This window comes from Lolium rigidum, chromosome 7 (genome assembly GCF_022539505.1).
Source record: "Lolium rigidum isolate FL_2022 chromosome 7, APGP_CSIRO_Lrig_0.1, whole genome shotgun sequence".
Lineage (NCBI taxonomy): Eukaryota > Viridiplantae > Streptophyta > Magnoliopsida > Poales > Poaceae > Lolium > Lolium rigidum.
In genome coordinates, this window is record NC_061514.1 from 340,812,938 (window position 1) to 340,836,657 (window position 23,720).

General features: G+C 44.1%; 1 protein-coding gene across 1 annotated transcript; it reads left to right on the forward strand.

Moving 5' to 3' along the window:
• Nucleotides 1-1,640: 1,640 nt before the first annotated feature.
• Nucleotides 1,641-20,208, forward strand: LOC124676308 (achilleol B synthase-like). Its single transcript, XM_047212386.1, has 18 exons — nt 1,641-1,838; nt 1,951-2,136; nt 2,635-2,724; nt 3,205-3,399; nt 3,756-3,840; nt 4,630-4,796; nt 5,029-5,217; nt 5,304-5,417; nt 5,889-6,011; nt 6,087-6,206; nt 6,348-6,446; nt 8,413-8,469; nt 15,344-15,390; nt 15,480-15,623; nt 15,704-15,881; nt 19,515-19,589; nt 19,676-19,759; nt 20,092-20,208. Exons 1-18 carry the CDS (start codon nt 1,641-1,643, stop codon nt 20,206-20,208), a joined length of 2,268 nt encoding a protein of 755 aa, XP_047068342.1.
• The last annotated feature ends 3,512 nt before the right edge of the window (nt 20,209-23,720 follow it).

Genomic DNA, 23,720 nt, shown 5'->3' on the forward strand with positions numbered 1-23,720 from the left:
CCCCAAAAGAGAATATAGAGACTGGGCCTGCTGCCCTTTTCAAAATAAAAATAGAGCCATGAAGCCAAGTTGCACATTCTCTACTTCGCTCGAAAGACCAAAGATTGGCCATCTACCGCGAACATAGGATACGGTGCTCAGGGCATCTCCAACCGCGCGACCCAAACGGACGCGCTGGGCCGTCCGTTTTGGGCCGTTTGGGTCGCCGGCCGGACACGCGGACAGCGGCCCACGTCCGCGTGTCCGTTTGGGTCGCGCGCTGCGCCTAACGCGCGGACGCATCGCATAATCCGATAAACACGAAAACAAAAGAAAAAAAGCAAATTTAAATGAAATTTGATTAAAACATATGCCCTATTTTGGGCAAATTTATACATAGCCCTATTTTGGGCAAATAACTAACAAAAGAAGCCCCTATATGGGCTTTTAAATTTATACTAAATTTTAAACCCTCTATTAGGGTTAGGTCGGCGGCGCGGTGGCCGCCGGTGCGCCGCCTAGCCCCCGTGGGCGTCGCTCGGCGACGCCGTCGTCGTCCACCCCGGCGGCGACGCGCTCGTTGTGGCCGGAGCGCGCCGGGGACTCCGGCCACGGAGACCACAGGGCCTCCTCCCACGGCGAGCGGGGGTCCGGAGCCACCCGACGCCGCGCCGGCGCACGGAGCGCCGCCTCCTCCCCGAGGCGCCGCCGTCTCTCCGCCGGCGCGGCGCTCGGCCTCCCGGCGCCGCCGCTCGTCCTCCTCGCCGCCGGCGCTCCTCGGCGGCGGTCCTCGCCGGCGCGGCGCCCGGCCTCCTCCCCGCCGCGCCGCCTCCTCCTCCTCCCGCACCGCTCGGCCGGCCTCGGGCGTAGAGCGCCCAGCCCTCCGCCTCCTCTACCTCCCGCCGCGCCGCCTCCTCCATCTCGGAGGTGCGAATGGCCGCATGGAGGTGCGGCCATTGCGCTCCTCCTCCGCCGCCGAGATCATGAGGGCGGCGCGGAGGTCCGGGTCCTCCTCCGAGGACTCCGGCTTCGGCTCGAGGAGGAGAGGGCGGCGGTTGCGGCAATGCCGCACCGCCGCGGGCGGCCTCTCCGATGTGGAGGCCGCGCCGGTTTCTCCCCGATCGCCGCAACGCCGGCGGACGACGGCGGCCGCCGCCGCCTCGTCGTCATTCGCTCCCGGGAGCGAACCGTCGCTTCGGGGCCATGGCGGCGGTTTTGATCGGGAGTGGAGTGGGGACCGGAGTGGAGGGCCGCATCCCCTCCGGTCCCCATTTAATAGTCTCCCCGGTCACCGACAGTGGGCCCAAGGGAGACGAGGCGACTCGACGCCGCGGACGCGAGCGGACGGCGCGTGCCATCCGCGGCCACGCAAACCTAGCCCAGATTTGGGCCGGGTTTGCGTCGTTCCGGACACCGCGGCCGTCCGTTTTTGCGGTGCGTCCCCGCGCTGGGCCGCGTTTTTGTCCGGCTCGACCCAAACGGACGCGCGGGCGCGGTTTGGGTCGCGCGGTTGGAGATGCCCTCACTCCCTGGATAGTGTCCATTAGTATATAAGAAAGGTCCGCCTACTCGGAGTGTCCAATATTTGCTCTAGTTTTTGCAGCTACAGGGAGCTGTTGGAGGCTACAGCTCCTACCTGAGTCTAATTTGCTTAGCTAACTATGTGGAGGCTAACGACCAGCGAGGGTGGCGGGCCGTGGCTACGGTCGGCCAATGGGTTCCTTGGACGACAGGTGTGGGAGTACGACCCTGACACTGGGACATCCGACGAGCGTGCCGAGGTCGACAGGCTACGCGCAGACTACACCAAGCACCGCTTCCACAGGAAGGAGTCACAGGACCTTCTCCTACGCTTGCAGGTACATGTACTCTTTTTTTGGCTTGATCATTTCTTATTTGTCTCCACACATTTTGGTGGCAACATCGTTTATTATTTACTATATCTAACCCCCTGCCCCTGCACTACTGCAGTATGCAAAACTAAACCCTCTTCCAGTGAATATTCCAACACTGAAGCTTGATAAAAGTGCAGAACTGACCGAAGAAATTCTATCAACTTCTCTGAGGAGAGCTCTAAATCGGTTTTCCACCCTGCAAGCACATGACGGCCATTGGCCCGGTGACTACAGTGGGCTTCTGTTTATTATGCCTATCATTGTAAGTATTCCATCTGTCCCACGATAAGGATGCCGCAGATTTTTCTACGTCTAGATGCATATAGACATCATATGTATAGTGATTCTATATCTTTGTAGATATATACGTGCAACAATGCAGATTGTTAGATCATATTTTCTTAGTCTAACTATACTGCATTCCTATTCCCTTGGTTTCTAACTACCGTGTGTTCTTACTTAAGTGAAAGACAATCTTTATGGTATATTATAATTTTTTATAGTATTTTCTATATATACGGTTATAGCTTACGAATTTAATTTTGACTAAACCAAGAATACCAAGTAATTATTAGACTATCAAAGTGCAGACTCTGTCCATTTCTTAGGCAAAAACATGTTCATTTTCCATGCTTTTTTCAGTGATCTAGATTCTTCAAACTGATTAAATTTCTACTATTTAATTTTTTTATCACTCTTGAAGTTTAGAGATGTTTTTCTTTTCTCATTACAGTTTAATTAACCTTATATTACTTTGCAGATATTTTCTTTGTATGTTACGGGATCACTTCACACCGTATTATCTCTGGAACATCGGCGTGAGATCATTCGTTACATTTACAACCATCAGGTATGAAAATTTAGCATATGTATATTCCACCATCTATTTGCGCTCACAAAATGTGGATAGGTGGATAAGCAAAGTATTAGACATTGACATGGTATGTAATATATAATATTGGCGACATTTACAACCATCGGCATGAAAATTTAGCATATGTATATTCGACCATGCACTTGCACTCAGAAAATGTGGATATATTGATAAGCAAAGTTTTAGACATTGACATGGTCTCCAAGATATAATGTTGAAGACTTACTTTTACTATATTGCATTTAAGAACCCCCTAAAAATATAATATTCTTAATTTCTTTCCAAGAGAAAATTTATAGATTTGATTTTCAAGATTGCAATCCAACTGTTATTTTATCGTAACAGTTATTTTTTTAAGTTTGATAGATGGTATGTTCGAATTTTTTCTTATTTGTAAACCAGATGGACTGTAAGCTTTAAGACAAGTAGATAAAGCATTATTTCTCATCTATGCAGAATGAGGATGGAGGGTGGGGAAAACAAGTTCTCGGCCCAAGTACTATGTTTGGGTCATGTTTTAATTATGCATCCTTAATGCTTCTTGGTGAGAAGCCAAATGGCGAGAATGATGCTTTGGCCAAAGGACGGTCTTGGATTTTATCTCACGGAAGTGCAACTGCAATTCCACAATGGGGAAAGATATGGCTCTCGGTAAGTGTCAAAATAAAGAATATACGCAACATCTATGATTTAACACTATATAGTCCATTACTGGATGAAAATTACATCAAAACAGAAGTATCAGAAGATGATCGAGGGTCTTTTGATGGATCATCGAGGTCTTTTTTTTTTGTAATTTGTTCTTACCATCCATTATTTATCTCCACCTGAGCATTAATGTGAAGGCACTACACTAGCTTAAAAAATGGCTACCTCTTTTTCCAGGGCCTAGATAATTACCCTAGGTTGTACTTTCAACTAATGTCAGTTGCCATCAAAACTATGTTTAATGAAACTTTTATGAGAGATGACTAATGTAAGCTACTCATGGATATATGTCAAAACAGATAATTGGCGTTTATGAATGGTCAGGAAACAATCCAATTATTCCTGAGTTGTGGCTGGTTCCAGATTTTCTTCCCATTCACCCAGGTACTCTTTAGATAAGTTACCGTAGCAAACATAACTGAATGACATAATTGTTGGAATATTATATCTTGCCTAACTATTTTCATTAGTTTACACTTTTATGATAGTTGCCACTGCATCAATTATAATATTGTATCAGAGCCAGAGATCTTGAGTTCAAATCATGGCTAACACAATATTACAAATAAATATATGTGGACACACTAATCCACGCGTGTTAGGCCCATGAAGAAGAATCCTATCGGCCTGGACGTGAGGGGGAGTGACAAAATATACTCCCTCCATCCCATGAAGGTTTTCTGAGAATTATTGAAAAAATTTCAGGTCTTAGATAACCTTTATGGAACAGAGGGAATAATATATTGCCTAGCCTTTCTACCAGTTCAGACTATTGAGTAGTTGGCTAGTGCAACAATTGTAATAATAGTGTGGGAGGCTGTCTATCTATATTGTAGTAGTGGTATTTTCTTAAATTGATCATTTCACCACTAAAGATCACCAATTGCCTAAGCACCGTACAAGAATTTCTTTCCATAAAAAATTTGCAAATGTAGAAAATGCGGAATATTTTTTTCAACATGAAAAGCATTAAAAAGAAAAAAAAATAGATCGGTTAAGGTTGCTCCGTTGAGAGCCTCCAATTTGTCTCTTTTGTTAGTTCGCCCAATCCCACATATTCGAGATGTGAGTCTGTTTTCATGTATCACCAATCATTTTACTGCCTAAGCATATTTATTTTCTACAAACCTTATCATTCCCATGTCATTCTCCAAACTAATCATTCATATCCAGGTCGGTTTTGGTGTTTTACCCGGCTGGTGTACATGTCAATGGCCTATCTTTATGGAAAGAAATTTGTTGGACCCATTACTACAACTATCTTAGCACTACGAGAGGACCTCTATAATACAGCATATGAGAAAGTTAACTGGGACAAGGCGCGTCACTCATGTGCCAAGGTTCGTTTGCTAGTATCAATTTTTTTAATTATTAATTCGATGCGTATGGTTAGTTAAGATCTGCATTTTCACAAGTTATTATTAATAGTGAGGTAAACTTACTAAGTACATGTAGCCACATCATCCCTGTAATGCTAGCCTTCGTAGTGCTGTGAAAATAGAAATATTGTTTTCTAGGTAAACAAATATATTTAAAATGCAAAAGTGGCACGCATTTGTTCTTTTTGTACAGGAAGACCTTCATTATCCTCGCTCACATGTGCAAGATATACTCTTTGGTTGCCTTAACAACTTTGTGGAGCCCGTGCTGAACTGTTGGCCAGCCAACAAGCTCAGAGAGAGAGCTTTGAGTAACCTTATGGAGCACATCCATTATGAAGACGAAACAACAAATTTTGTCGGAAAATGTCCTATTAACAAGGTAAAAACATATGGAATCTAATTTGTTTTAATGGATTGAAGTCCTAACTTATCCATTCAAATTTTGTGACTTAACTTTGTAATTAGGCATTGAACATGATTTGCTGCTGGGTAGAAAACCCAAATTCAGATGCCTTCAAGCAACATCTTCCGAGGTTTTATGATTACTTATGGCTTTCAGAAGATGGAATGAAAGCACAGGTACTTGATAATATGTGGATTCTTTCAAGTTTACTTTTACGTGTGACAATTTTTTCGGTCATTAACAAGTTTCACAAAGAAATCACATTTTTTATAATCCTTAGACTTGTGAGAAGTATATTGTTCGCTAGTTAAATTTAGTCAATAGGCATAATTCAAACGTGTGCTGGAACTATTGGAGGAGAATTGTAATCGTAGAGGTATATCTCACATTTTTGTAGCTATAGTTCGATCCCTAGCATAACTTTAAATTATGTTTTTAAGTAAATAATATAAAATTGATGTTGTACTTGAAATGAAACATACTTTTTCTATGTTACACCAGATATGTATGGAAGAAAAAATGTATTTTTCATATTTTCTTGTTAATCGTAAAGATCTATTGGATATGAACAGATCATCTAAATGAAACATGGTATGTCCAATGCAAAACATAAGACAACCAAAATAATATATATTATATAAACACAGGTATATGATGGATGCCATAACTGGGAATTAGCCTTCATAATCCATGCCTATTTCTCAACGGATCTTATTGCCGAGTTTGCCACAACTCTAGAAAAGGCTCACGATTTCATTAAAAACTCACAGGTATGGGGTTCTCCATATTTATCATGTAAAAAATATATTTCAAAACAAATCTAACATAAATTTTATTACTTGAAGGTTCTAAGAAACCAGCCTAACTACAGAAGATTTTACCGCCATAGATCAAAAGGTGCATGGACACTTTCAACTGTAGACAATGGTTGGTCGGTGGCCGATTGTACTGCAGAAGTTGTTAAGGTTAGCATTAGTATTCTGTATCCTTATACAAGGACATTTATTTGCACTAAGAACCAGCCTCCTGATATCAAATAATTTATTATGAAATAGTCATGGTTTATTTACTCTAAATTACAAATATCCTTTGGTCATTTCCTTTAGGCATTGCTGCGGTTATCAAAGATTTCACCTAAACTTGTTGGGGATCCAATATCACAAGAAAGGTTGTATGACGCCATAGATTGCCTCCTTTCTTTTATGGTAAGACCATTGTAAGTAAATCAACTAACATTAAATTGTGTTGATCATCAATATTCCATACAATATGCTCAATATAAGATCAGAAGTATACAGAAACCTGACATACAAATGCAGTGTTCCTCGCTGGTTCTATGTAAACAAATGCAGAAGAAATAAACAAACCTTGTTGGACATTGTGAACAAGTATGCTGTACACGCAGTATATGATCAGAATTATACAGATACCTGACCCAGAGTGTCAGCATACGTAACTAGTTCTAATTTAAACAAATGGAAAAAAGTATCAGTGTGTTTTGTAGGTGCAGCTGTGTAGAAAAGTTTCGTTCATGTACTTTGTCGCTGAAATAAAAGATCCAAGCCATACTACATAGAAAAGAATAAGTTAATCTTATTAAGTATTTTGATATTATAAAGATTTTTCTCATACACAAGCCTTGTTGTGACATCGGCTACTCTTCCCGTTGTGCATATACCAGCCGATGAAATAGATGCACGAGTCCATCCAGAAAAAAAAGACCGCTTCGCTCTCGTACGGTCGCCCCCCCCCCCCCCCCAACCAGGCGACCGAGGGGTTGAAATCCTAGCCGTGCTGCCACAGCTCCCCTTACCCTCCCCTCCTCCTCCTCGTCCCTGGAGACACCGCCAGGATAAGCCCACGATATCGATGAAGGGGGCGGCGGGGAGCTGAGCCCTTGCCCCCCTCACCCCCACCCCCCACCCCCCACCCCCCACACCCCACCCCCTGCAGGTGTCTAGGTGGAGGATCTCTGCGCCGGGATCGCCATGACAAAGGTGGCTGCTCTACGGGCTCCCTTTTTTTCGATGGCTGGCCCCTGGCAAGGTCTTAGCCGAGGGAGATCTGTCCGACGGCTTTCACGGTGCGGGTTACATAATCAAGGCGGCGGGCTCGGATGGTGAGACGACGCTGACCGTGCGGCCGGTTGCGTTCGTGGATGATGCTGACTAGCGCCCTGCCGTGCGGGCGGCAAGGCGACGACGGGTGCCGCTCAAGGGTGGGTGGCTTTGTCTGCTCGCGTCGGAGCCCAAAGATCACATCTTCACCCTCCCTCTGGAATCTCCCTCCTTGAGGATCTTCAATGTTGGCTTCGTACCGGTTATGGATGGCTAGGGAGCGGATGTGGCTGTTAGGGTTGGTAGAAATCCTCGGTCTTTGACCATAGTGGCGGCGACGCCTTTGGGGTGCCGTGACTTGGTGAGGTGCCACTGAGGTCCCATCCCCTCACCTTCCTACCCCCGTCCTGGGTGAAAGCCCAAAATCTGCTTGGATTGGATGGTTGCGGCGCCATGGGCATCATTCCCTCCTTGGAGGCGCCATCTTGGGACCGGTGATGTAGCGGCGAGCTGTGCCATGGTCGGTGTTTATCTGTTGGCGGTGTTGCTGCTTTGCTCAGCTCCGCTGCGTCTTTGAGTTCTACGGCTAATCCCAAGCTTTTCCCTTCTCCTGGTTGTCCTCGTTGAAGTTGTTCGTAGCACCGGTGTGCCTGTCATGGCGAGGTGGTCTGTGTGGTCTGCCCGGTTAATTTCCTGGAATGCATCTCTCCATGTTCTAGGGTGAACATCTTCACCTGCGGACCGGACGGCACCCTGCAATCCAAGGCAAGAGGGTTGGGGCTCTCTTCGGCGATGGAGGAAGAAGGTGTTTCTTCATTGACACGGGTTGGTGATCACTGTGTGCTGCCCTCCATGCCATTGCTTACCTGGTGCTGCTACTAGCTACTTCTGTCTTGGCGTTCTTGCAAGGAGGATATCGCCGACGCAAGCTGTGTTTCTGGTTTATCTTTATATGTTTGAGTTGGGTGTTGTGTTGTAACCTATTTTAGCATTCCTGTATTTTTCGGCCACACGGCTTTATTAATTTAAAGCATGGCATCTTTCCTACAGTTTAAAAAAACTATACCAGCAGACTAATAACTGGTTCTCTTTTTTGTTTATTTTGGTGCTGAAGAATACCGATGGGACTTTCTCTACGTACGAACGTAAAAGAACTGCGTCTTGGTTAGAGGTACGTAACACTCTGATGAGTTTTGTTCTAGTAAGCTTATTACTTCAGAGCATGTACGGTGCCGTTAATGGTTGTGATTGCGACGGTGCCGTTCACGGGTATATGGTCGAAACACAATAATCCTCCAGGCCGACGTGGGTGCATTCTGGACGATTAAGGGCCTCGTTTTGCACACCAGTTTTCGTGGGTTTGTAGTGTATTTCCCGAGCTAACCCAATACCCTCAAAAACTCTCCATGAACCGTTTCATAGGCCTGGATTACACGGGTTGAGCCCCAGCAATACCCTGGAAACTTGTCAGGTTGAAGTAGATCAGAACCGCGATTATACCCTCGCGTTTTTGGCCGTTTGTTAACATGTCAGTGTCCCGATCTGCCTTCTCTCCTGACAAACGATGCAATAGCCGGAGTATTATTGCTGACTTAAACCTGTGCACCAAAAAGCAAAATTTGGCAAATGGGAAGGTGATTGAGGTAGAGAAGAGTATGGTGTAGGGCCGATCTGCCTTCTCTCCTGACAAACGATGCAATAGCCATGGTATTGCTGAATTAAACGTGTGTACCAAACAGCCAAATTTGACAAATGGGAAGGGGGTTGAGGTAGAGAAGAGTATTCGGGGGACCAAGTGTTTTCAGCCAATCGCCATGTGATTGTGCTCAGCAAAGCAACTGAAACCGCTCCTGAAAATGTTAGCCATAATCTTGACTCACAAGATTCATGGAGCCGGACGGTGCGGCTAGCCAAGAGAATAGCCGAGTTAGTTGTTAGCTACATACTGAGACTCTTTGAACGGTTGTGTGCATCTTAGCTATGCAGAGTTCGGGTGTAATTGCTTTTTATGAATAATAAAGCGTCCATTATCTTAAAAAAAAAGTTGTTAGCTACATGTGTACGTATGAAGTAGTCATGTGTTTGTGGCCTGATTTAGTGCGTGAGTGGCGCGCGATCAGGGCCAGGTCGTTGCTTGGCTGCTAGGTGAATGTGTGACGCTATTTAAAGCGGCTACGTTGTGTGTGTAGACCAGAGCTAGCAGATGAGAGAGTCTCATGTGTAGTCTCCAGCTTATGAGCGTGTGTGGAGAGGAGACAGAGATGTAGTCTCAGTGTGACCGTGGTGTGTGCCCGGCCGGTAGGAGAGCTCCTCCGGGTAGTGTTGCGTGTGTGCGTGTGTACCTCCACGCAGCGTTGGTCGCCAGGAAAACTCCGTGGTGTCTCCCTCGTCTTCTTCGGTTCCGTTGATTGTGTCACCGAAGAACTTCCCGGTATGTGTCGCCGGAGGGCTGCGGCGTTTGTCGCCAGCGCGGGAGGGCTGCTTGGCGTGTGTAGCCGGAGGTAGCCCCAACACAAAACAAGTCCTAAATTGCGCTCAAGCCTTGTAGTGATGCTCCATCCGGTTCGGAAGCCATAACCTTAAGGATTAGAGCATCTCCACTCGTCCCCCCGACGAGGCCCCCGAGCGACGTTTTTTCCATCCGGACGGCGAAATTCGGCCCAGTCGCGCCCCCGGTTCCTCGTTTTCGTCCGGATTTGGCCCTTCATCCATCCGGCGAGCCCACGCCATCCCCGGCCCCCCGGGCGCGCTCGTGGACTCCGGACGAAAGATTTTGGCGCGAAACGTCGTGTGGACCCGCGTAGTCGGCGACTGGAAAACCAAATCCTGTCGATTTTCCCTCCAATTTGCTTGCATATCCCCATTCACTCCAATTTGCTTGCATATCCCCATTCTCTCCCGCCGAAATCCCCAATCTCCTCGTCTTCCAGCTCCAGTTCCCGGCGGCGTCTTCTCGTCCACCACCACTCTCCTCCTCGTCTTCTCGTCCACCACAATGCCGCCGAAGGCGCCGGCGAGGAAGATGCGGGCGAAGAAGACGAAGCCGCCGGGCATGTCGAACGCCGAGTGGGCGGCGGACGAGAAACGGCGCGAGGTGGAAACAAGCGCCAGGGCGGAGAGGGTGAAAAGAGCCGCCGTCAAGAGGGCGGCGGCGGCAGCCCAGGATGAACAAGCGAGGATGATCAGCATGGCCATGAGCGGCGGCAGCGTGTTCCCCGGCCAATGGCCGACGCAAGGTACAACCAGTTCCCCGTCGTCCTTCTCCCCTTCGCTGTACTCGCCGTCGCCGACTGCCGTGTTCCAAGAGGGCGCCTACGTCCAACCGTCCAGGTCCACGACGTCGCCGCCCGAGCTTGACGCCGGCGGCGGCGGCCTGTTCGAGGACACCTCACCGGCCCTGCGACGAGGGCCGCTCCCGTTCGGTGCGATGGCGGCGCCGAACGAAGAGGAGATCCACGAGATGATCACCTCCGGCTCCATGGCCGCCGCTGCGAGCCCGGGGTTGTTCATGGCCGCCGCCGCTGCCTGCCCGGGGTTCTTCACGCAAGAGGAGACGAGGGCGACGGCAGCTGTGGCGGCGCAACGAGCATCGGGAGGATGTTGCCGACGGAAGCCAAGCCGTCGAAGAAGAAGACGAGGAAGAAGAAGAGCCAACTCAAGCCGCCGCCAACCTGTCGAAGGGGAAGAAGAAGAGGAAGAAGGACTTGCCGCCTGCCGAACCGCGTATCAAATGGACGCCGAAGGAAGAGGAGTGCCTCGCCGAAGCTTGGATGACCGTGTCCACGAACGGCATAATCGGGGCCAATCAGTCGTTCGACACATACTGGCTTCGAGTGAGGCAGGCGTACGAGGAACGCAAACTCGTCGATCCCTACTTCAACAAGATGAACATGAACGTGTACCAGGGAGACAAGGCAATGGCCACCCATTGGGGGATCATGCAGACGGCGTGCAGCAAATGGCACGGCATACAGGAGGAGGTCGACAAACGGCCGATCAGCGGCCACGACTTGGAGCAAAAGGTATGCTCCGCCGACCCTGCATCACCGAGGTACATCGTCGTTACCCGACCCGTATCGCCGTGCTCTTTTTTCCCAGCCTGCGCCGAGCTTTGGACATGTACACGGACGACACCGGCCTGCAGTTCAAGTTCCTCAACGTCTACGCCCGCCTCGAGAATTGCGAGAAGTGGAAGGAAACTCGCACGACCCTCTCGAAGAGCAAGACCGAGCAGTACAACCCCGACGCTCCGGCGGCTTGCGCGGCGGAAGGGCGCCCGAACTCGGCCGAAGAAGCTGAAAGAGCTCAAACGGACGGACAATCCCGCCGACAGGATGCAGTGCGTCGATCGACAAGTGCTGGGCCGACTTGAGGTCGCACGCCGACGGGAGGAACGACAAGTTCGACGGCAGGTGGCGGGAGATGCTCGCCAACCAAGGCGTCCGGATCGCCCCGCCGAAGACGACGGTGGCGGCGAAGAAGAGGAACACGGACTTGGCGTTCCTCATGGGCGGCGGCGACATGGAACCGATGGACGAGGAGACGAGGAATTGGTACCAGTGGCCACCGCAGCGACATCCTCCGAGCCACTCCGGCCAGTCCTTCGTCGTCTCCGCCGGCTCCTACCTCGTCTACCTCACCATCTACCTCGTCGACCGCGGCTGCTTCGACGTCCACCGCCGCTGCTTCCTCGTCGCCCGCCGCAGCCGCTCCGGCCACGGCGTGTGAGGGAACCGGTCCGTCGGACACCGCCGTGCCGGCCGGGACCGCCGACGAGCCTCGTCTCCGTGTAATTTCCCTCCGATCGCCGATCCGTGGCTGATCCTTTTGCTCCTTTTGCCGATCAACTGGCCGTACTTGTAGCGCGGGACGGCGATTTGTTTGAATTTAAACTCTATCCGCCGAACTCCGGGTGGACGACTGGAAATACGGTACTCCCCACGACTTAATTTCGTCCAATTCGGCGGTTGTTTCGTCCGGATTTGGGCGTGGGGAGCGCCAACGAGTGGGGATGCTCTTAGTCCGCTCTCTCTACGATTTTCACATTTCAACCACGCCAAGCTCTATTTATTTTTCCACGAGGAAAGAGATGAATAGAGCTAGCTAGCTGCATGCATGAAAGCGACGTTTGAATGATCCATTGGTTAACCGTGGCCATTGGGCAATACCCATTGATTTTATGTATGGCTAACTATAATATGGATTCGGGTAAACCTACACCTTCCCATTGACTACTGATATTGAAATGGACTTCAGATTTTGTATTTTCTCCGCTCTCCGGCTCACGGTGTCGCCTGAGGCCCTGAGTAAGTTGGTTGTGTCTTTCCAGCAATGCCTTTCTCGTTTAAAAAAAAAAAGCAATGCCTTTTTTTTCTCAAGCTACTTTCTTTTTACCTGAGGACACTGGAATTTCGGGTTACTGCACAATCTCAAAAATCTCGCTTATTTACCGTCTGAGTAAATTCAAACGAATGTTGAATTCAAATTTTTTGGTGCCAAAACAAATAAACTTGCTATCCATACTGTCCACTGTTGAATATTGGTCAGAGGTTTGCTCCTTCGCCCAGCAGGTTGCATGCTCGAGCCAGCCGGTATTTTTTTTCATTTTTTGCACTGCGTCAGAGTTAAAACTGTCCTAAGATTTATTGTGTCCGAGAAGGTTTCGAAACGGTGACCCCAGAACAAGTTGCAAAGGTTGCAGGCAACCCTAGTTGACGGTCACCCGTCCAAGCTAAAGGGAGCGGTCAGTTTTAGACAAAGAAAACATTCCATTTAGGCATATTTTAAACTGTAGTGATTGCTATTTTTGAAAAGTTTTGCATGTATGTGGAACATAACGAATCTGCTAATGTAAGCAAGAATCTTTCAGAAATCAAAAATTTAAATGTTTTATCTCACAAATGACAACTCCGATTTCAAATCCGTTTTCACCTATGAACCGGTCTCAACGAGATCTTCGAAACTAGCACACATGTTAATATGTTTCGACAAATTTTTTTTTGGGCTAAAATTTATCAACCCTGAAGTACGGAACTTAGCAACCGTAAATTTAAAAACATACAAACACGAAAAGTTAATTTCTTACAAAGTATTTGAAAAAATTTAGTAATATTCAAAAAAATTATTTATGGTAAAATTTCCATTTTTAGCAAAAAAAATAACTAAATTTTTTATACACGGGAAGCATGCACTAGCAGACAGATTCCGTTGAATTCAGCGGAATCATTTCCAAATTTGAATATTCAAAATATTTTAATATTCAAATGACAACTCCAAATTAAGATTCGTTTTCACCAATAAATTTGTCTTGACGAGATCTTCAAAACTAGCACCCATGTTAATATGTTTCGACAACTTTTTTTGGGCTAAAAGTTATCAACCCTGAAAAACGTCATTTGTCAACCCGGTTCCCCGTTATCTATCAACGGTAAAATATAAAAACTATCAACCCTAGAAAGTAAATTTTGTTTAGAATACATTTTTTACCTTACAAGCTATCAACCCGGTACCCCGTTATTTATTAACGGGAAATATAAATAACTATCAACCCTAAAAAGTAACTTTTATTTAGAATATTTTAGCAACATTTTTTTAGCTTACAAAGCTATCAACCTGGTGCCCCGTTATTTATCAACGGTAAATATAAATAACTATGAACCCTAAGAAAAGTTAATTTCATTTAGAATATTTTAGAGACTATTTTTTAGTGTACAAGCTATCAACTCGGTGCCCCGTTATTTATCAACGGTTAGAATAAATAACTATTAACCCTAAAAAGTATTTCATTTAGAATATTTTAGCAACTCGCTTTTAACTTACAAGCTATCAACCCGGTGTCTCGTTATTTATCAACATCAAAATATAAATAAATACCAACCCTAAAAATTATTTCATTTAGAATATTTTAGCGACTCTTTTTTAGTTTACAAGCTATCAACCCGGTGACCCGTTATTTATCAGTGGTAAAAATTAAATAACTATCAACCCTAAAAATTTAATTTCACTTAGAATATTTTAGCGACTCTTTTTTTTACAAGTTATCAACCCGGTGCCCGGTATTTATCAACGGTAAATTTAAATACCTAGCAACCCTAAAAAGTAAATTTCATTTAGAATATTTTAGTGACTCTTTCTTTTACAAGTTATCAACCCGGTTTCCCGGTATCTATCAACGGTAAATTTAAATACCTAGCAACCCTAAAAAGTAAATTTTATGTGCAACTCAATTCCATTTTTAGCTTACAACTTAAAATAGTACTTAATTTTAGTAGCAAGTGGTAGTTCATTTGAGTTGCAAGTGGATCCCCCACCCGGTATTTTCTCCCTAAAAACCACCTAGCCCGAAAAAGGTAATTATAAAAATTAATCCAAAAAACATGAATTACCGTACGAAAATAACAAAAAAGTGGAATTGCAAAGAGAGAATTGTCAAAAGGAAATTGTCAAAAGGGAATTGTTCAAAGGAAAACATTAATTAGCATATAAAATAACCAATTAAAAGAGAATTGCAAAATACTCCATGCACATGGTCTGGTCCAATCAGTTATCCATCTACGCATGAGCAGGTGCATAGCATGTAATCAGCCTGTGATTGTGCATGTGCATGCGCAAGGTGATTAGTGAGAAAGGAAGTGGTAGGTGGATGTGCATGGCTACATGTGAAAAGGGATTGCAGAAAACGACAAAATATGCATGGCCGCATGTGTATTAGTAGAGTTTGCATGTGCATGTGCGATTAGTGCAGGACTGCATGCAGAAAACGATAAAAAAAAGACAGCAGAAAACGATAAAAAAGAGACAGAAGAGAAAGAGAATTGAATCACGCGTCCGCCTGAGCGCTTCGCGCACGAAAACGACCGCGCTCGCGGTCAAACGCGGGGGAGGGAATCTGGTTGCAAAGAGCCTGGCAACTACAGCACATTTGCATTTGCTAGTAGACCCTCTGAAAACAAATTCTTTACACAAGCACTTGTTCTTCCAAAGCTTTATAATTTCTATTTTGTACCTCTAATCTCCATCATAACATATGTATTCTGTTCACCTAGGTTCTCAATCCTTCTGAGAGTTTTCGCAACATTGTCGTCGATTACCCGTAAGAATAATATGGTGTCATTATACGCTTTGCCACTATATCAGTACTTTATCCAGTCAACTAAGCTGTCGTAAATTAATAATTTCTAGATCGGTTGAATGCACATCATCGGCTCTTGATGCTTTGGTGATCTTCAAAGATATGTATCCACAATATCGCAGAGGAGAGATAGAAAATTGCATAAAAAATGCTTCGCTGTTCATTGAAAAGAGCCAACGAAAGGATGGTGCATGGTAAGTGCCATTATGCCATAATTACATGCATACGTCTTGCATAATGATTGGGACTATATCATTATTTGTTTAACTCGCAGGTATGGCACTTGGGGTATTTGTTTTACTTATGGAACCATGTTTGCTGTAAGAGGATTAGTTGCTGCTGGAAGAACTTATGATAATAGTCATTCCATTAGGAAAGCTTGCAGTTTTCTGTTGTCGAATCAACAAAATACAGGTGGATGGGGAGAAAGCTATATTTCTAGTGATATTGAGGTAACATTTTTAACTGATTTCTTATGCGTCAGAGTTTTAATGATTCTCATAATTCTTGCAAATAATTATGTCATTATAACATTAAAATAATGTTTAACTCAATGGACACAAAAAACACTATACGCGAAGATGATATATAAGGCAACTTCAAAACGAAAATTTGAAATAATGGCGAATATCATAAATAAAACAACTAGTTAGGAAAAGATAAAATTCCTGATTTAGTGTCCGAAGAACCTGTTGCGACATGTGTGCATGCATGTGTTGTTGTGGGGGGCTTGTACATACATGCTTGATTAGTTTTAGGTGCGCGTTAAGCATCCCCGTGTGCATAATATCACTCGATCCCTAGCTTTCACGTGCCAACACATGTTCTTCTAAAAAAATCCCAAAAAGCAACAAGAAACTATATTCTCCTTCGCACATGGTGCTACCGCACAACCGCTCTTTCCCCCCACCATGTGCGTCCCACGGCTGTCGGTGGACAACAGGTCGCAGACATCACATGAGAATACAGTCGAGGGCATCGCTGATGCAGCATACTTTCCCACGCCATGCACCTTCTCCATGCAAACCGACGTCACTCTCCGTTATCGGACAACCTCAACATGATGTTGCTGGTGCGGCAGCACCACCATCCACCTCTTCATAAGCAATGTTGGCCCCTTGTAGAAACACCGCACACGTCGGGGAGTATCACCTTCCCTGCTTGCAGCATCCCACTCCGAGTTGCAGCTGTGCCGCCTGCTCCTCCCCTAGCTCTGTGATCTTTTTTGCATCAACCGTGGTGCCCCCTATGTAGCAACACCGCAAACCTCTAGTAGCAATGTCCCCCCCCCCCCCCTCTCTTTTGCAGCGCCACTTTTAGCACCACCGCCGAATGATGGGAGCAACGACTGGCGCCCGTGGGAGCAGTGCCAGCTTCCCGTGGGAGCAGCGCCAACCGCCCATGGAAGCAGATCCGGCTTGGCAGCAGGTCCGGCCTTTGGTGCGAGCATCGAGGGATGCCCCATGGGAGCATCGATGGCCGCCTATGGGAGCAGTGCCTCACACCACTTGAGCACCACCTCCATAGCCCCTTGCATAATCCAATGGTTCCCTTGGCGACCCAGCAGACTACACACGGTCCCAAACATAATGGAGCTTGCCGCCCATGCAGAAACAACCAACATAGGATATGTCACCCCCTGATATGTCTCACTGGAGAGAGAGAGCTGAGAGAAATTTCAACGAGAGGAATTGATGGGGTGGAGACGGCACGCGGTGGGGAGAGGAGGAGAAGCAAAAGGATAAGGCCGTGGGTGTGGGAGGCTGAAATACCGTTTGTCCAGTGGATTTCATCTAACGGTCGCGTGACCGGAGGAGGCGAGCGTGCGTTTCTTCGAGGAAGAGAGAGAGAGCACATTTTCCTTCGGTTTAGGAAGTATCCCACACATTGTTCAGAGTAGAGACTACATACATTGTTGCAGTGGATATGCGGCAATGTCATGTTGCAGTGCATTTGCACAGCTTGTGTTTTCCGGTTGACCATATTTGCCACGTGAATGCAAGAATTTAAAACTGCCACGCCTCTCACTCTCTATCTTACGTGACATTCCTTTTAAATGTAGAGACAAGTAGGTGATGACTTATGACTAACAGAATGTTCATAATTTCAATATGTGGGTAAGATAAACTAATTACAATGCCATAAATCTGGATTAATTGGTAGAACATATTTTAAGTTTTCTAGTAATTGTATAATATTAAACTTGTTGCATATACTGAACAATCTGATAACCACAACAATTGTTATGCTTGACCACCACATATATGAGAGTTGGCACATTATATGCACATATCGGGATAAATAATGTTTGTAGTGAATGACTAGGAAGTAATTTTGAAACAAATAGTGGCTATTTCAAAGAAATACTAGTAGCTACATTGGAGAATTTCATAGATGTTTCTGGACAAGCTAGTTACTCTATCTGGTAACTATGTAAGTGTTTCTAAACAACATGCTAGTAACATATTCAAAACCTAATAGATCAAAAAAAATAGGAATTTTTTGTGATCAAGCTCGTTGTTATGCTTCGATAAACTGGCATATATGTTTATAGAACCTATGAGATGTTTCCGAGAATCTCATGTGTGTTTACGCAGAAACTAGAAAGTGCTTTTAAAAACCGCGGTAGAATGATTCTGAGAACCTGGTAACTCTTAAAAACCAGTTTAGTATATTTAAACAACCTGGTAGTTTTATTTGAAGGACTTGATAATTGTTATCTAAAAACCTAATATTTATGCGAAAAACATGACAATCATAAATATACAACTATGTGGCCTGACACGCGATCATTGTGCCTATTTTTACAAAAAACTGATAAATTGTTTGTAAATAACTTGTTATGTAAATTTTAGGGAGATGGCTTCCGAAAACTTAGCCACTGCTTTGGTAACAATGTTTCGTAAAACCTGGCGGTTGTTTCTAATTGACTGACTTAGTAGTGTTACTATTGAGAAAATGTTGTAGTTGTTACCTACATTGCTAATCCATATTTGATAGTTGTATACTTGGATATTCTGATCATCACATGAGGTATTCATAGCCCCAATCATGAACTGAGATGAACATAGTTCCTTATAATGAAATAGCAATTAGAAAATAAGCTGTTGACATCAGTTTATAATAAATTGGATTTTTTGGACATGCTAGCATGTTTGGTGAGATTTCAATTTTAAACATGATGAATCAAATTGTTGCAACCAATAAAACACATACATAATTTCAAAAGCATTGACACATGTGTTGATAACTTCTGTAGTATTATGTACTGGACTAGTAGTTATTGTAGTTAGTACTTTGAGAAAACACATAGAGATTTCTTGATTTATTAGGTAATGTCTAACGCTGAACTTACCAATGTTAATAGGAGCTGCACGTTGTGGAGCGCGTGCAGTTACTCGTGAATTTGCTAGTGGGTTTAGTCGAGAGGTATTGGGTGTCGCACACTAAGGATACTTTGCATCGCTAACTAGTAGTCCTATCCAATAATGTTTTCCCATATTTTTGTCTCTCCGTGTATCCATAATAAAGCTTGTTTAACAACCATTGCATCATGAAGTTTCTTAACCAAAATAAGTCTAATAAATTGTAGTGCATGCGCTGGTGTCATGTAATATCTCTTCCATAGATTATGTGTTGTTGTATTTTAATTTACTAGCTGGCATAGTATATTTAATTACCAAAACGATGAAAAAGATAAACTTAATTATATCACCTAATGCTATCGTTCAAGTTCTTTGTGAAGTTTTAAGCCACATCGCTCTATACTACTCTCACGAATATGGAAAGTATTTTGGCTCATATTGCTATAATTATAAGGACTAGCTAGTAATTATGTAAGCACAAATATGCATTTAGTATACCAAACAGAAATGTTAAAACTGACAGCTTTTGCAACGACTAGATACACCAAATTGTGTATGTACTACATGTGACATTGTTTGAATCTTCTACTCTTGGCTATGTGTCATAAATTTATTTACACATTCCAGTATTTTCATTAATTGTAGCTTCAACTTGATTTTAAAAGTATTTTCAAGATTACATGTTGTTAATCGTTGTGTTTCTTAATAAACTTTTTGCAGGATTATGTTGACAGTGGTAAACCTAATGCAGTGAACACTTCATTTGCAATGTTAGCTTTAATTTATGCTGGGCAGGTTTGTTTACTTTGTTTACATAATGTCATATTCTGAAAAGTATTCCTTATTTTTCAAGAGAATTTCATATGTTTGATTCTTACCAGCTTGCACGAGATCCGGTACCAGTATACCAAGCAGCAAGACTATTGATCAACATTCAGCTTGGAACCGGAGAATTTCCACAACAGGTAATTAAGATTTATTGGTTTATACATATGGTACTCTTAAGATCAATTTCTGAAAAATAATTACGGAACATAGTTTCACATAACAAAAAACCATCTTAAAGACTCGAGATGCAAAATTTAACTATGATATGACAAAAAAAGGTATTGAGATACACCCTAATGATCATTTTGTAGGATAGTAAATTCAAGTGGCATGCCCGAAGATGTGTACAGTGTAATCTAAATTAATAAGATTTTTCATGATTTAATGATAATTAGTCATTAGAACATGAACTACACATAACTTGAACTACACATAAATTGTTGCTCTTGTGCTTTGACTTTGATATCAGGAACATATTGGATGCTTTAACTCCTCCCTATACTTTAACTATGCCAACTACCGCAACATATTCCCTATTTTGGCTCTTGGGGAGCTTCGAGGACGACTTATGGCGAAGAAGAACTGATGTAGATGCAGGTGCATGCGTACTATATACGTCAATATTCGAGATACAAAGGGTCTATAATGATGGACATACAACATTGTTCCTTCCCGATAGCATTTCATTGTCATGTACGTGTATTTTGATAGGGTATAGGCGTTGAACTCTCACAATGTAATGCTCAAGAATAATTACATGGACGCATCATTTAATTTACTAGTTGAACGCAAACTATTTTTCCCACACTTCTATATTGATCCATGGACAATTACACACTTACATATTCTTCCTTACAAAACAATGTAATGGAGAAGGAAGTTCAGTGTAACCAAAGTGCTATAGAAAACCTGACACGCTGAATATATACAAGTGTAATTTCATAAGGGAAACACCAAAAAAGATACATGGCAACGCTGATATATGGGTCATCATAGGTTTAACCCATAGATATGGAATAGCTCTTACTTGTAGATTAGACATTTTGCGTACCATCAACCCTAATTTCTCGTACATGTAAAATCAAGGCATGGTAGCCCATGCCCCTTCAAAAAGCATCCAACCAAACTAAAACAGTGTGTGACAAAGCGATCTACATGAATGATGAGAATAACTAAATCCTAGGATATTGTGATCACTGAGCACCAAACAGAGTGAATTCAAAGGATGTCCTGTAGTAATTCATGTATAGGGAACTCATAAGGTTATTTGTGGTACTAGTAAAAAATGTTCGTGCGTTGTTGTTGGATATTTTCCCGAGAAGCAATAATAAAGTGGTTATTATTATATCTTAGTGTTCGTGATAAATGTTTACATCTCATACTATAATTGTATTAATTGGAAACATTAATACATGTGTGTTTTGTAAACAAACCGGAGTCCCTAGGAAGCCTCTTGTTTAAACTAGTTTGTTGATTAATTGATGATCAATGTTTCCTGATCATGAACAATGGATGTTGTTAATAACAAGATCATGTCATTAGGAGAATGACATGATGGACACACACCCATAGTAAGCATAACAATAAGATCAAGTCATTAAAGTTCATTTTGCTGTAGCTCAAATGCATAGTAACCTAGTCCTTCGACCATGAGATCGTGTTAATCACTAACAGTAGAGGAATGCTTTGATGACATCAAACACCACTTCGTAACTGGGTGGCTATAAAAGTGAGAGTTGAAGCTCATGGATCAAGAGTGGGATTTGTCCATCCAAATGACGGAGAGATATACTCTGGGCCCTCTCGGTGACATGGCATTCAATTAGCTTGCAAGCATATGACTAGGTCACAGGGGATGTCGTATCATGGAATGAGTAGAGAGTACTTATCAGTAACGATATTGAACTATGTATGGAGATACCGATGATCGAATCTCAGATAAGTGAAGTATCGTGCGACAAAGGGAATTGGTAACCAATGCTTATGGTTCTTTCGATAACGAATTCATCGTTGAATATGTGGGAGCCATTATAGAAATCCAGGTCCCGATGTTGGTTATTGATCGGAGAGGTGTCTCGATCATGTCTGCTTCATTCACCAATATGGAATTTGATGTGGAGACTGAATGTTGTTCGGAGTCTCGGATTGGATCCAGGACATCACGAGGAGGTTCGGAATAGTCCGTAGAATAAGATTCATATATGGGAAATCATTTTCAGGGTTACCAGAAAAGTTCGGGATTTTTCGGTATTGTATCGGAGGTTTTAGAAGGTTCCGGAGGGTACCATAGTGAGGCCCACCTATCTCGGATGACCAACATGGACCGGAGGGGGTTGCATAGGCCCACATGGGCCAGGCACACCGGGCCCCAAGGCCCATGCGGCTGGATCAAGTGGATAAGATCAAATCCCTTGAAAATAGAAACTTAACTTGGGGGCAAAGTTTCCCCCTTTTTGGCGAACCCTGGGGCTTGGAGGAGGGGCCAAGGCAGCCCCCCATGCCTATATAAGAGGTAGGGGAGGGCTGGGGCATAGCACAACACCCCCCCCCCCCAAACCCTAGCCGCCCCTCTCTCCCTCCTTCCTGCGCAGGCTTGGCGAAGCCCTGCAGGTTTTCTTCTCCACCACCACCACGCCGTTGTGTTGCTGGGATTCCGAGGGGGTCTACTACATCCGCTGCCCCACTGGAACGGGGAGAGGGCATCATCATCGACACTGTACGTGTGACCGAGTACGGAAGTGCTGCCCGATCGCAGCACTGGAAAGGACTGCAACGCGAACCAGAGTCCGTCAAGGGTACATCTACATCAACCACGAGATATGATCTCATTAATACTTTGGATCTACGAGGGTTAGTTTCTCATCTATCTCGTTGCATAGATCTCATAGATTGGATCTTGGCTTTTCCATAGATTAGACCTTGGTTTTATCCGTTCTTGCGGTAGAAATTTTTTGTTTTCTATGCTACGAACCCTATAGTGGTATCAGAGCCGAGTCTATGCGTATATTTGTTGCACGAGTAGAACACAATGGTTTTGTGGTCCATTGATGCTTTTTTTGTTGCCTCTATGTGTGTACTTTTCATCTCGCGGGGTGGTGGGATGAAGCCTCCTGGGATAACTTTACATGTCCTCGCACATGAGAATCGCTTCACGCTTGACATGCAACTTGTATTGCACAAGTCGCTTTGCGGGTGTCTGTCTCTCCCACCATAGTTGAGATCCAATTTACAATTGGTGGTTGATAACAATTGTATCAATGTTGTGGTTCTTGTCCGTAGGTAAGAACGATTCTATACTCGAAAGCCCCAAGCCACGTAAAACATGCAAAGAAAATTAGAGGCGTCTAACTTGTTTTTGCAGAGGCATGTGATGTGATATGACAATTATGTGATTGTAATTATATTTGATGTATGTGATGACCCTTATTGTAATATGGCAACTATCAGGAGCCTAATGGTTGTCTTTATTGTTTCATGACCTGCGTGTCAATCACCATGTAATAGCTTTATTTCATTACTATGAGTTAGTAGTTGTAATAGTTGCTATGGATGGTGGACAACCATGAAGCGATGCCATGGATCTTGGCGCAATGCTGGTGATGATGGAGATCATGCTCATGTGCTTTGGAGATGGAGAACAAAGGCACAAGAAGAAAAGGCCATATCATATCACATTATCCATGCATGTGATGTTTATCCTTTTATGCATCTTATTTTTCTTATATCGCAATGGTAGCATTATAAGATGATACCTGATGAGTGCATTTTTAGCATGTTTTGTAATGTTATTTCATTATGTTTTTGACAAGTAGTGGTAGGGATTTTGTATTTCACCTCGCTACCGCACCCTTTTATGCTTGTCTACACAGGATCTCCAAATAATAAGTCAATAATTAAATATCATTGAAAACTGTCATTTTCTGGTATTTTGATGTGATAAAAATCATTTTTGCACTTAATAACGCACCTGGGCGAAAGGGCAATGCGAGAACAACCTTCTTCAACTCACATACGAATCTGAGATCCAAGCACGTACGCGACCAGAAACACCAGAACACCGTCCAAGAAGAGATCTGAATGAAGATAAAGAAGGGGCAT